Consider the following 13,705-nt stretch of genomic DNA (forward strand, 5'->3'; position numbering starts at 1 on the left):
CCAGGGGAGAGTGGGCGATTCTTCATGGTCCTGTCCTACAGCAAGCCTGACTGCGGGAAGCGCTCTTCAGGCCGTGAGCGCGTTCGCGTTCTGAAAAGCCCTTGTCCCTCGCCGCACGCCGTCATCTCCACTGCCGCCACAGCCGCCGCCGCCGCTGCCGCGGCCGCTCAAGGAGCCGGAGAAGGCGGAGCTGGCGCTGTACCGGCTCCGGAGCAGGGCGGCAGCCGAGGGGTCGGCGAGGCTCGGTCGGAGCGGCCGGAGAAGCCGGCAGCGCGAGGAGAGCGGCGGGCGTGAGCAGTTCACTCCATGCGTGCGGGCCGAGCTCGGCCCCGGCGAGCCTCCGACATGAAGAAAGACGTGCGGATCCTGCTGGTGGGAGAACGTGAGTCCGCGCGCCCGGCTCCTGCCATGCCCCCTGCCTCAGCCCCTTCCCTCTCCGCCCTCGCAGCCCCGACGTCCGCTCTCCCCAAGCCTCCTGGCGCCTTCGCTCTTCCCTTTCCGCTGCCCGCCGGCAGCCCGCGTCCTCTCCCTTCCCCGGCGCGGGCCCTCCCGAGACCTCCCTTTCCCGTCCTTCGGTGCTCCTCGGGCCTTGTTCCCCGTCGTCCCTAACGCCCGAACCCCGTCCCTCCGGAGCCGCTGTCCCCCTGCCGCTACCGCGCCTGCTCCTGCAGCCTTTCGCCCCTGGGCCTCCGCGCTTCCCAGGCCGCCGCCTTCTGCCCTCTGCCCCGGGAGATTCCCTGGTCACTCCCTGCCAGGCAGATGTTGGGACTGCGGGGACCGGCTCCGGGGACGTCAGGGGGAGGGGTGCAGAGCTTGTAGGCTCTTGAGGCAAGGGCAGGTTTTTGGATTTCTTTTTTCTTTTCCACCCTGTGTTGCATTGACATTAAGAGAATGTTGAGTTGGGGGGAGGGTGTGTAGTTCAGTGGTTGAGCTACTTGCCCCAGCATACATGAGAATCTGGGTTCAATCCCAGCACTAGAAAAAGAGAGAGAGGGAAAAAAAACCCCCAAAAAAACAAAAAACAAGAGTTAAGGATTAGCGTGTTTTATCCATATGTGTGCTTTGCAGTGGAGTAACTCCTGCTAGTCGCGTTATTTCCACAAAAATTTGCTCTCAACTTCAAGTTAATATGAGTACTCAATCAATGATACTTCACTGGGGAAGGACCGTTAGTGAAGACAGTGATTGCTAACCTAAAAGTCATAATTTTTATCTTATTTATAACCATTACTTGTTCCATAGCTACCTGGTAATTATTTTATGACTAAGAGCCCGACACTAGTGTGTGTATATTGTATATGTGAAGTCACAAGACTCCCCAGAGAATCTCAACTTTTACTTTTCTTTGTTGTTGTTGTTTGTTTTTTGAGGTAGGGTCTTATTGTAGTCCAGGTTGACCTGGAATTCGTCTCAGGTTGTCCTCAAATTCACAAAGATGCTCCTATCTCAGCCTCCCAAGTGCTGGGATTAAAGGCGTGTGCCACCACACCTGGCCTTAAGCTTTACTTTTTGCAGGTGAAATAAATGCTTTCTTCTTGCTGACATGAGGACAGTACAGCAGGGATTTCTCAATATCACTGCAAGTTATGTGACTCAGTCTCGGGGACTAAAATAAGAAAGTGGGCTATTGGAAGACTGGATTTTTTTTTTTTTTTTAAAGCAGTACTCTGCCATTGATGGTCTAAACTGAAGTATGTTGTAAATCACATTCTGTTTTGAGTCGTTCCTACAGGTCACTGCAGTGCACTCCCAAGGAAGAAAGCTCTGACTCTTGGGTTGTGTTCTTTGATGTTCATTGGAATCTCATGACTCACACCTGTAATTCCAAGACTGAGACACCCAGGCAGGATAACTGCCAAGAGTTCAATGCCATTCTGGGCTATGTAGTGAGTTCCAAGCCAGCCTGAGCTACAGAGCAAGACCTTATCTGAAAAATAAGTTTAAAAAAAATAAGAGGAAAGAAAGATCCTGACTTCTGTGTGTCGGGAGAAATTTTTTAAAGTCAGAAATTGGAGTTTAGACAGCATAATTGACTTTTTTTATTTTTTATTTTTACAAGATGGGGTCTCACTGTAGCCCAGGCTGACCTGAAATTTGCTATGTAGTCTCAGGGTGGCCTCGAACTCACAGTGATCCTCCTACCTCTGCCTCCTGAGTGCTGGGATTAAAGGTGTGCACCACCCTGCATGGCAGTTTACTCTTTAGTTTATAGTTAGGAAGGTTTTTTTTTTTAAATGTTTTATTTAATCAATTAATTTATTTGAGAGAGAATGAGAAAGAGGCAGGGGCAGGTGGGGAGAAGGAGGATGAGAAAAAATGGGTGTGCCATGGCCTCTAGCTGCTGCAGACAAATTCCAGATGCATGTACCACCTAGTGCATCTGGCTTTACATGGGTGCTGGGGAATCAAACCCAAGTCCTTTGGCTTTGTAGGCAAACACCTTAACTGCTATCTCTCCAGCCCCAGTTATGAAGTTTTATGTTTTATAACTATCTTTTTATGTGTCTGGTGTGCATGTGTGTATGTATGTTCATGTGCTTGTGCAGGTGTGCATCCACATGTGTGTGTGGAGGCAAGAGGTATCTTCTTCATTAGTTTTCACCTGCTTATTATTTCTTTCTTCAAGATAGGGTCTTGCTTCAGGCTGACCTGGAATTAGTTTTAGGCTGGACTGGAACTCACAGCAGTCCTCCTACTTCAGCCTCCTGAGTGCTGAGATTAAAAATTGTGCGCCACTATGTCCAGCTCACCTTCTGTTTTGAAATAGGGTCTTGCATTGAACTAAGTGCTCACCATTTCAGCTAGGTAGACAGCAAGCTCTGGGGGGTCCTGTCTTGCCTCCCCAGTGCTGCAGTTACAAGCATGGGGTGCTACCATGCCTGGCTTTTACATACGTGCTTGGCATCCAAACTTGGGTCTTCATGCTTGCCTCTCACGTACTTTACTTACTCAGCCATCTCTCCAGCCCCTATATCTTTTATTTTATTATTATTTATTTATTTGAGAGCGCGAGAGAGGGAAAGAGGCAGAGAGAGAGAGAGAGAGAGAGAGGGCGTGCTAGGGCCACCAGACACTGCAGACGAACTCCAGATGTATGCGCCCCCTTGAACATCTGGCTTAGGTGGGTCCTGGGGAAACAAACCGATGTCCTTCAGCTTTGCAGGCAACTGCCTCCAACGTTAAGCCATCTCTCCAGTCCCCATAACTGTATCTTAAGTTGTGTTTTGCATGAACTTGTCAGTTCAGGAAGGTGTTATTTTTCAATTAATTAATTAATTTGCAAGCAGAAAGAGAGAGAGAGAGAGAGAGAGAGAGAAAGAAAGAAAGAGAGAATGAGAATGGGCCCGCTAGGGCCTCTAGCCACTGCAAACAAACACCAGATGCATGTGCCCCTGTGCATCTGGATTTAGGTGGGTACTGTGGATTGAATCTAGGTCATTAGACTTTTGAGGTAAGTGCCTTAACCACTAAGTTTTCTCTCCAGTCACCAGCTGTAGCATTTTTTTTTTTTTTTTTTTTTTGGTGGTGGTGGGAGGTTGAAGGTAGGGTTTCACTCTAGCCCAGGCTAACCTGGAATTCACTATGTAGTCTCAGGATGGTCTTGAACTCACAGCGATCCTCCTACCTCTGCCTCCCGAAGGCTGGAATTAAAGGCGTGCATAACCATGCCCAGCATCTGTGGCATTTTTATTTTTTATTTTTTTTATTTTGGTTTTTCAAGGTAGGGTCTTACTCTAGCCCAGGCTGGCCTGGAATTCACTATGGAGTCTCAGGATGGTCTCAAACTCATGGCAATCCTCCTACCTCTGCCTCCCGAATATTGGAATTAAGGGAGTGTGCCGCCACACCCAGCTCATCTGTGGCATTTTTTTAATTTATTTTTTATTTTTTTGGTTTTTTGAGGTAGGGTCTCACTCTGGTCTGGGCTGACCTGGAATTAACTCTGTAGTTTCAGGGTGGCCTTGAACTCACAGCAATCCTCCTACCTCTGCCTCCCAAGTGCTGGGATTAAAGGCGTGCGCCACCATGCCCGGCTCTCATCTGTGGCATTTTTAAACCCTAACTAAACTTCTGGACATAATAGTATACACTTATAATCTTGACACTGGGTAAGTAGAATCAGGAGGATCACTACAGGGTTGAAGCTAGTCTCTGCATAGTGAGTTTTTGGCCAGTCCAGGCTACATATTGAGACACTGTATCCAAAAATAAAATCAATTGTGAGGTGTGGTGGTTTGATTCAGGTGTCCCCCATAAACTTAGGTGTTCTGAATGCTAGGTCCCCAGCTGATGGCAGTTTGGGAATTAAAGCCTTCTGGAGGCAGATGGCAGGCTTATGGGTGTTATAGGCAGCTTCCTCTTGCCATTGTTTGGCACACTCTGCTGTTGCTGTTGTCCATCTGATGTTGGCCAGGAGATGATGTCCACCCTCTGCTCATACCATCATTTTCCACTGCCATCAGGGAGCTTCCCCTCGAGCCTGTAAGCCAAAATAAACCTTTTTATTCCCCACAAGTTGCTCTTTGTTGGGTGTTTTCTGCCAGCAACATGAACCTGAGTGCAACACTAGGGAAATGCAATTGACAAAAGCTTTTTTTGTTGTTGTTGTTTGGTTTTTCAAGGAAGGATCTTGCTTTAGCCCGGGCTGACCTGGAATTCACTATGTGGTCTCAGGGTGGCCTTGAACCCATAGCCATCCTCATGCCTCAGCCTCCCCAGTGCTGGGATTAAAGGTGTGCACCACCATGCCCAGCCAGAAGATAGTTTTAAAAATATTTTTATTTATTTATTTTTACTTGAGAGAGAGCTAGAGCTGGATACAGACACCAGGGTCTTTTGCCACTGCAAGTGAACTCAGATACATGTACCAGTTGGTGCATCTGGCTTTACATACATGGGTACTGGGAATCGAACCCAATTCATCAAGCTTTGCAAGCAAGCACTTCTAACTGATGAACCATCTCTCCAACCCCGCTCAATTTTTTTTTTGTTTGTTTGTTTTTGGAGGTAGGGTTTTGCTCTAGTCCAGGCTGACCTGGAATTCACTATATAGTTTCAAGGTGGCCTCATGGCGATCCTCCTGCCTCTGCCTCCCAACTGCTGAGATTAAAGGCATGCACCACCATGCCCAGCTCTCAATTCTTTATTTTACTTTTATTTCTAAATAATATGAATTTTTCTAACAAATTTTGAATTATTTTACATATCCCTAAATAATGCTGCTAATATACTCATTTATATATACCAAGGCTGATAATTTTTATATATATATATATATATATATATATATATATATATATATATACACACACACACACACACACACACACACACACATATACACACATATGTATATATTTTATGTTACAGGTATATATACCTTACATATGTATAATAGTTCTTTGATTTTTTTTTAAGATTTTTATTTATTTATTTGAGAGAGAAAGAGAGAGAAAGAGGCAGATAGAGAGCGAAAGAGAGAATGGGCATGCCAGGGCCTCCAGCCACTGCAAACGAACTCGACGCGTGCACCCCTTTGTGCATCTGGCTAATGTGGGTCCTGGGGAATCGAGCCTCGTACCGGGGTCCTTAGGCTTCACAGGCAAGTGCTCAACAGCTATGCCATCTCTCCAGCCCTCTTTGATATTTTATACACTAATAATATGGAATTATACTCAAAACTAAATCTAAAATGTATGATTTTTTTCTTTTTGAAAATCTGGCATATAATTACCAGATTTTATAATACAGTTAAGGGTGTTATTGACTTACATTTTGTAATTTTGCTTCAAATGATATTAGCACAAATCTATGTTAAATAATATCTTTCTGGAGCTGGAGAGATGGCTTATCAGTTAAGGTGCTTGTTTGCAAAGCCTAAATGTCTGGGTTCTAACCTCCGGGACCCACGTAAAGCTCTGGAGTGCTGGGATTAAAGGAGTATACCACCACACCCGGCTTAAATTTTTTTTAAATTTTTATTTATTTTATTTACTTATTAGAGAGCGAGAGAGAGAGAGAAAGAGGAAGATAGAGAGAATGGGTGCTCCAGGACCTCTAGCCACTGTAAATAAACTCCAAATGCATGTGCCACCTTATGCATCTGGCTTATGTAGGAACTGAGGAGTCGAACTTGGGTCCTTTGGCTTTGCAGGCTAGTGCCTTAACTGCTAAACCGTCCCTCCAGCCCTTAAGTTTTTTGTTTTTTTTTTTTTAATTTATTTTATTTACTTGAAGAGAGAGAAAGGGTATGCCAGGGCTTTCAGCTGCTGCAAATGCATGAACTCCAGATATATGCACCATGGGGGTATAGCTCAGGGCTAGCTTATTTGACTGAAGATGCTTGAGACACCTTGTGCATCTGGCCTAAATGGGTCCTAGGAATCGAATGTGGGTCCTTGGGCTTAGTAGACAAGCACTTTAACTGCTAAGCCATCCCTCCAGCCCTTGTCTGTCTGCCTGCCTACCTTTCTTTCATTGTTTTTTTTTTTTTTTTTTTTTTTTTTTTTTTTGAAGTAGGGTCTCACTCTAGCTCAGGCTGACCTGGATTCACTATGTAGTCTCAGGGTGGCCTCAAACTCACAATGGTCCTCCTACCTCTGCCTCCTGAATGCTGATATTAAAGATGTGTAGCACTATGCCTGACCTTTTTTTTGGTTTTCAGGGTAGGGTCTCACTCTAGCTCAGGCTGACCTGGAATTCACTATGTTGTCTCAGAGTGATCTCCAACTCATGGTGATCCTCCTACCTCTGCCTCCTAAGTGCTGGGATTAAAGGTGTGCACCATGGCTCGATTGTTTTCTTTCCCCCCAATATTTCTTTTTCTTTTTATTTATTTATTTGATAGAAAAAGAGGCAGATAGAGAGAGAGAGAGAGAATGAGCATACTAGGGCCTCCAGCCACTACAAACGAACTCCAGATTGCATGTACCACCTTGTACATATGGCTTATGTGGGTATTGGGGAATAGAGCCTCGAACCAGGGTCCTTAGGCTTCATAGGTAAGTGCTTACCCACTAAGCCATTTCTCCAGCATTTGATTGTTGTTTTAAGAGGGCTGAAGCAGTACTGGAGAGATGACAGTGGTTTAGGCGCTTGCCTGCAAAGCCTAAGGACCCAGGTTTAGCTCCCCAGTACGCACATAAACCAGATGTGCATGGTGGCGCCTGTGTCTGGAGTTTGTTTGCAGTGGCTGGAGGCCCTGGTGCTCCCACACTCTCTCGAATAAATAAATAAAAGTAAAATACTTTAAAGATGGTTAAGGGCTAGGGAAAAGCAAAGAAAAAGGAGCCTCCTTTCCGGCATAATGGTTTTAAAGCCTGTTCATTCATTTGGTTATGTTATTCTAGTTTATTGCTGTCAGTGTCAGTTCCTGAGCCAGGCAGTCCAGCTTTACTCACTGAAGCTCTGAAAAAATTGTGAATGGTTTCAACAATCTGTTGGCTAAGTCATTCTACTTACTGTTGAAGTGAAATGAGTCTTTTCTTGGTTGCTTCATATTCATCCAGGCTTTAGTGGTAATTGCTTAATGTTTATCTAGTGCTTATGTCAAAGAACTTAGGCTGTCTGTAAAATTTTGTTTTTAAATTTTTTCAAAGAGGGTGGGAGGGAAGGAGAGAGAATGAAAATGAATGGGTATGCCAGGGCCTCTTGCCACTGCAAACAAAGATGCATGTACCCCTTTGTGCATCTGGCTTTACATGAGTAACAGGGAATCTAACTGGGCCTGCAGGCTTTGTAAGCAAGTGCCTTTAACTACTGAGCCATCTCACCAGTTCTCATGACTGACTATACTTCCATTTCCAGTAGCAAGAGGCTCTGGCATGCCCATTTCTCCCCCCTCACTCCCCCAGGCTTGCAAATAAACTTTTTAAAAAGTCCATTACAAGCCTGGTGTGGTGGCACACACCTTTAATCCCAGCACTTGGGAGGCAGAGGTAGGAGGTTCATTGTGAGTTCGAGGCCAGCCTGAGACTACATAGTGAATTACAGCTCAGCCTGGGCTAGACTGAGACTCTACATTGAAAAACTAAAAAAAGGCCAGGCGTAGTAGTGCACATCTTTAATCCCAGCACTCAGGAGGCAGAGGTAGGAGGATTTCTCTGCGTTCAAGGCCACCGTGAGACTACATAGTGAATTCCAGGTCAGCCTGAGCTAGAGACAAAAAAAGAAAAAGAAAAACCAAAATAAATAAATAAATTTTAAAAAGTTAATTACTATTTTTTTCTTTCTTTTTTTTTATTTTTCAAGGTAGAGTCTCAATCTAGCCCAGTGGCCTTGAATTTGTACCTCTGTCTTTTGAATGCTGAGATTAAAGGTGTGTGCCACCACTCCCGGCTTATTTATTTTTTGTTTTGAGGTAAGTTCTCCCTCTAGTCCAGGTAGACCTGGAATTCACTATGTAGTCTCACGGTGGTCTTGAATTCACAGCAATCCTCCTACCTCTGCCTCCTGAGTGCTGGGATTAAAGGTGTGTGCTACCATGTCCAGCAAGTAGTTTTCATTTTAATGAAGTCTTGATTTTTTTAATTAAAAAAATTTTTTTTGGTTCTTTGAGATATGGTCTTACTGTAGCTCAGGCTGACCTGGAATTGACTGTGTAGTCTCAGGGTGACCTCGAACTCATGGTGATCCTTCTACTTCTGTCTCCCAAGTTCTAGGATTAAAGATATGCACCACCACACCTGGCTAGTTTTATTATTTTTAATTAAATATTTTATTAACAACTTCCATAATTGTAGACAATATCCCATGGTAATGCCCTCCCTCCCCCACTTTCCCCTTTGGAACTCTATTCTCCATCATATCCCCTGCCCCTCTCAATCAGTCTCTTTGATTTTGATGTCATGATATTTTTCTCTTATTATGATGATCTTGTATAGGTAGTGTCAGGCACTGTGAGGTCATGGATATCCAGCCATTTTTTGTCTGGGGAAGCACGTTGTAAGGAATCCTACCCTTCCTTTGGCTCTTATTTTTTTTTTTTTTTTTTTTGTTTTTTGAGGTAGGGTCTCACTCTGGCTCAGGCTGACCTGGAATTCACTATGGCTCTTATATTCTTTCCACCACCTCTTCCTCAATAGACCCTGAGCCTTGTAAGGTGTGATCAAGATGTTACTCAGTACTCCTGTCACTTCTTTCCAGCACCATGATGCCTTCTGAGTCATCCCAGTGTCTCTGCCATCTGAAAAGAGAAGGTTCTCTACCAAAAGTGAAAGTAGCATTAATATATGGGTATGAACATTAACAGAATTGCTTACTGGGCAGTTTGATAAGCATAGTGTATGCATTTAGTTAGACAGCAGCTGATGTTGCACCCCTAGGGCTCATGACTAGTCCTGTTTTTAAGTTTTCAGTGTCAGGGATGTATTCCCTCCCATGAAGTGGGCCTCCAGTCCAATTAGAGGGCAGCTGGTTTCCACCATGACAGACGTGCCACTGTTGCACCTGTTGGCTCATTTGGCCTGGGCTGGCAAAATATAAAGCTTGCAGTGTCCACTGTTGAGTATCTTCACTGTTGATTTCTCTCTCATTAAACTGCGTGCAGAATGGCTTCTTGTAGCTTTCTGTCAGCTGGTCTACATGGAGGAGGTTATCAGCTCAGTTCCAGCAGCATTTCTCAGTGGCCTTGCAGCCCAAGTATATGGAGTCTTCAGCAGTAGGGTCTTACCATCTGTTTCTGGTGGGAAACCAAGGGCTTTGGCAATGGCCTGTAATGTTTGGGGGGCATCAGGGACCTCCCTGGCCAACAACTCACTGGAAGGTATCCCATCTCTGGCACTGAAAATTTTCTACCAGCATTCTACAGCTCCTGAGTGTTCCATTGTCCAAACAAGTAGGTTTCCATATGATTTATTTATATCCTCTTAGATTTTGATTAGCCCTCCCTCCACCTTTCCTTTACTCAGTCTGTTCCTCTGACCTCACTTGGGCCTTTTCACCCCCATTAATCTGTTCTTCTACTTAAATATATACAATACCATCCTATTAAGTACCCCTCCCCTTCCTTTCTCTTCCCTTTATATCTCTTTTCTAGCTTACTGGCCTTTGCTGTTGAGTTTTTTTCCTACTCACACAGAAGTCCAGTCATCTGCAGCTAGGATCCACATATGAGAGAGAATATCTGACATTTGACTTTCTGTGCCTGGGTTACTCCACTTAACTATAATCCTTTCCAGATCCATCCATTTCCCTGCAAATTTTATAACTTAGTTTTATTATTTTAAATACTTATTTATTAGAGAGAGAGAGAGAGAGAAGGGGGGAGAGAATGGGTGCACCAAGGCCTCTAGCCACTGCAGACAAATTCCAGACACATACACCACCTTGTGTATGTGGCTTACGTGGGTCTTGGGGAATAGAACCTGGGTCCTTAGGCTTCGCAGGCAAACTTCTTGAGCATTAAGCCATCTCTCCAGCCCTGAAGTGTTATTTTTTTGTTTTTGTTTTTTTGAGGTAATGTCTCACTCTAGCCCAGGCTAACCGGGAATTCACTGTGTAGTCTCAGGGTGGCCTTGAACCCATGCCTTCTGAGTGCTGGCATTAAAGGCGTGCGCCACCACGCCCGGCTCATTTTCCCTTCTTAAGTCCAGATCATGTGGTTATGGTTTGGGTGAATGCTGCCCCTTCACATAGTTTCTGTTGTTCAGTGTTGTTTGGATATTCCTATACTCTGGTAGCAAATTAGACCAGGGAATTACTGTGACAGTGCCATGTCTGTTGTATGTCTTGGCTGCCAGGAATCGTAATCCTTGCCAGTAGATCAGTGTTTTTATTTTTTGCTTATTTTCTTTTTTGTTTCTTGAGGTAGGGTCTCATTCTAGCTCAGGCTGACCTGGAATTCACTATGTAGTCTCAGGGTAGTAGCCTCAAACTCACAGTGATCCACCTACCTCTTCGTCCTCATTGTTGGGATTAAAGGTATGCACCACTATGCCTGGTTTAGATCAGTTGTTTGAAACGCTAGACACCATTTTAAAGAATTGATGAGGCTGAATGATTCTTTAGGTATAAACTAGATATGAATTTAAGATAATTTTAATATAAGCTAGCATTTGTTTTAGAGAACAGCTTCCTAAGGTCATTTTAAAGTCACATTGCTTTTCTTTCTCTTTTTGAAATGATATTTAAAGGTTAAACTGCTCCAGATTGAATTATATTGAGTGTTTACACAACATATAAGATGATGCTCTGTGGCTAAGGATGCGTGAACACAGTTTGTTCTGCATGAAGAGTTAATTCTGTTTAGACTCTGTATCACTTGTGTCTATGAATTGAAACCTGCTCTCACTGTCTTGTTTGCTGCTCTGGTACCAGCTGGACACTGGTGATGATCATACGAGAGAGAGAGAGAGAGAGAGAGAGAGAGAGAGAGAGAGAGATTGCAGGGGTGGGACTGCATTTGTCCTGGAAGCCACATCACCAACATATCATCAGTGAAATCTTCCTGGGACTAATATAGATATTTATTTATTTATTTAATGGAGAAGGGTATCAATGTAGCCTAGGCTGCCCTGGAACTCACTGTATAGCTCAGGCTATCCTCAAGCTCATGACAGTTGTCCTGCCTCAGCCTCCCAAGTGCTGAGGTTATTTTTTCCAAATGCCAAAGATTACTTAGTTAAAAATAAAACTCTGTAGTCACTCTTCCACCCCCACTGTATTCTAATTACAGTCACTTAGGAAGGAACAGCACAGCTTCTTAATAAAGAAACAGATAAATGAGGAGTAGACTCTGCCATTTGAAACAAAGAATGTGTGTTAGCAGGAAAAGTAACCAGTATGGGTGGTGGGATGATAATTGGAATGGCAGGGTGTTATTTCAGCTTCATGAATATTAGGAATTTACTGTCATTTGGAATTGACAGTCAAAGAAAACTGTTGCGTGTATAAATCTAGAGAATTAGTTCTATAACAATGAGTTATGATTTCTATGGATGACCTATTTAGAAGTATGGAGTCTCCAACAGGTGGCATGTTGGGTTGACTTGGACCAGAAGTCTTCTGTTCTTGGGCATAATTGTGGTCTTGCTTCTTATAATTCACTCCAATATTTTTCAAGGAGAGTAGAAGAAATAGCGAACATTATTATATAGTTGGCCAACAAAACATAATCTTTGTCCATTATATTAATTTTTTTCTTGAGATAGAGTCTCACTGTAGCCCAGGCTGACCTGGAATTCACTATGGCACCATTCTTTTTCTCTGTATCTGGCTCTTTCTATCTCTCCCACTCACTTTTAAATAAATAAATAAAAATAAATAAATATTTTTTTAAATGCAGGTTTGGCTGGGTATGTTGGCACGTGCCTTTAACCCCTGCACTTGGGAGGCAGAAGTAGAATTTCTGAGTCAAGGCCAACCTGAGACTACATAGTGAGTTTCAGGTCAGCCTGAGCTAGAGTGGGACCTACTTTGAATAACCAAATAATAATAATAATAATAATAATTTTAAAAATGCAGGTTTGGCTGGGTGTGGTGGCCTACTCCTTTAATTTTTTTTGTTTGTTTGTTTTTGGAGGTAGGGTCTTGCTCTCTAGCCCATGCTTACTTGGAATTCTGTATGTAGTGTCAGCTTGGCATCATACTCACAGCGATCTACCTACCCCTGAGCACTGGGATTAAAGGTGTGTGCCATCATGCCTGGCCCTAAACAACCTTTTTAATTGTAGATTTAGTTAAGTGGTTTTAACTTTAAAAGGTTCCCCCCCCCCCCCAGGTAAGGTTTTACTCTAGCCCAGGCTAACCTGGAATTCTCTATGTAGTCTCAGGGTGGCCTCGAATTCACAGCAATCCTCCTAATCTCTGCCTCCCAAGTGCTGGGATTAAAGGCATGTGCCACCACACCCGGCCCTTACAAGTTTTTTATGTTTTTATTATTCATTTGAAGCAGAGAGAGAATGGCCACACCAGGGCCTCTGCAAACTCCAGATGCATTGCTACTTTATGCATCTGGCTTTACATGAGTAATGGAGAACTGCACAAAACCTGTCAGGTTTTGCAAGCAAGTATCTTTAGCTGCTGAGCCATCTTTCCAGCTCCAGTTTTCAAATTTTAATATCTGCCAGGTGTGGTGGTACATGCCTTTAATCCCAGCACTCGTGAGGCAGAGGTAGGAGGATTGCCCTAAATTTGAGGCCACCCTGAGACTTCATAGTTAATTCCAGGTCAGCCTGGGCCAGTGTGAGACCCAACCTCAAAATCAAAACAAAAAAAATTTTTTTTAATATCCCACATTATATACATGTATAAAAATTGCCAATTAAAAACAAGCAACAAGGAAGGGTTGGAGAGATGGTGTAGTGGTTAAAGTAGTTAAAGCCTGTGAAACCTAAGTACCCAGGTTCAATTCTGTAGTCCCACGTGAGCCAGGTACATAGGGTGGTTTATGCATCTGGAGTTCATTTGCTGTGGGTGGAGGCCCAGGCATGCCCATTCTCTCCCCCCCTTCTCAAATAAAATAAAATTAGAGCCCGGTTTGGTGGTACACGTCTTTAATCCCAGCACTGGAGAGGCACAGGTAGGAGGATCACCATAAATTCGAGGCCACCCTGAGACTACATAGTGGGTTAGAGTGAGACCCTACCTTGTACAACAAGAACAGAAAAGAAAAAGAATATTCTAGCCGCGTGTGGTGGTACATGCCTTTAATTGCAGCACTAGGGAGGCAGAGGTAGGAGGATCACCTTGAATTTGAGACCACTCT

General features: G+C 43.9%; 1 protein-coding gene across 13 annotated transcripts in view; it reads left to right on the forward strand.

Moving 5' to 3' along the window:
* The first annotated feature begins 222 nt into the window (after positions 1-222).
* Positions 223-13,705, forward strand: part of Rhot1 (ras homolog family member T1) — a 112,158-nt gene continuing 98,675 nt past the window's right edge. For 5 of the 13 annotated variants that reach the window (XM_045158817.1, XM_045158819.1, XM_045158823.1 and 2 more), the window contains exon 1: positions 225-382. In XM_045158817.1, the coding sequence (XP_045014752.1) occupies positions 307-382 (76 nt within the window). In that variant the 5' untranslated portion in view covers positions 225-306. Of the gene's footprint in view, positions 383-13,705 lie in introns of all 13 variants that reach the window. The other 8 variants (XM_045158814.1, XM_045158815.1, XM_045158826.1 and 5 more) reach the window with 4 other exon arrangements.

This window comes from Jaculus jaculus, chromosome 9, assembly GCF_020740685.1.
Source record: "Jaculus jaculus isolate mJacJac1 chromosome 9, mJacJac1.mat.Y.cur, whole genome shotgun sequence".
In the NCBI taxonomy this organism is placed as follows: Eukaryota; Metazoa; Chordata; class Mammalia; order Rodentia; family Dipodidae; genus Jaculus; species Jaculus jaculus.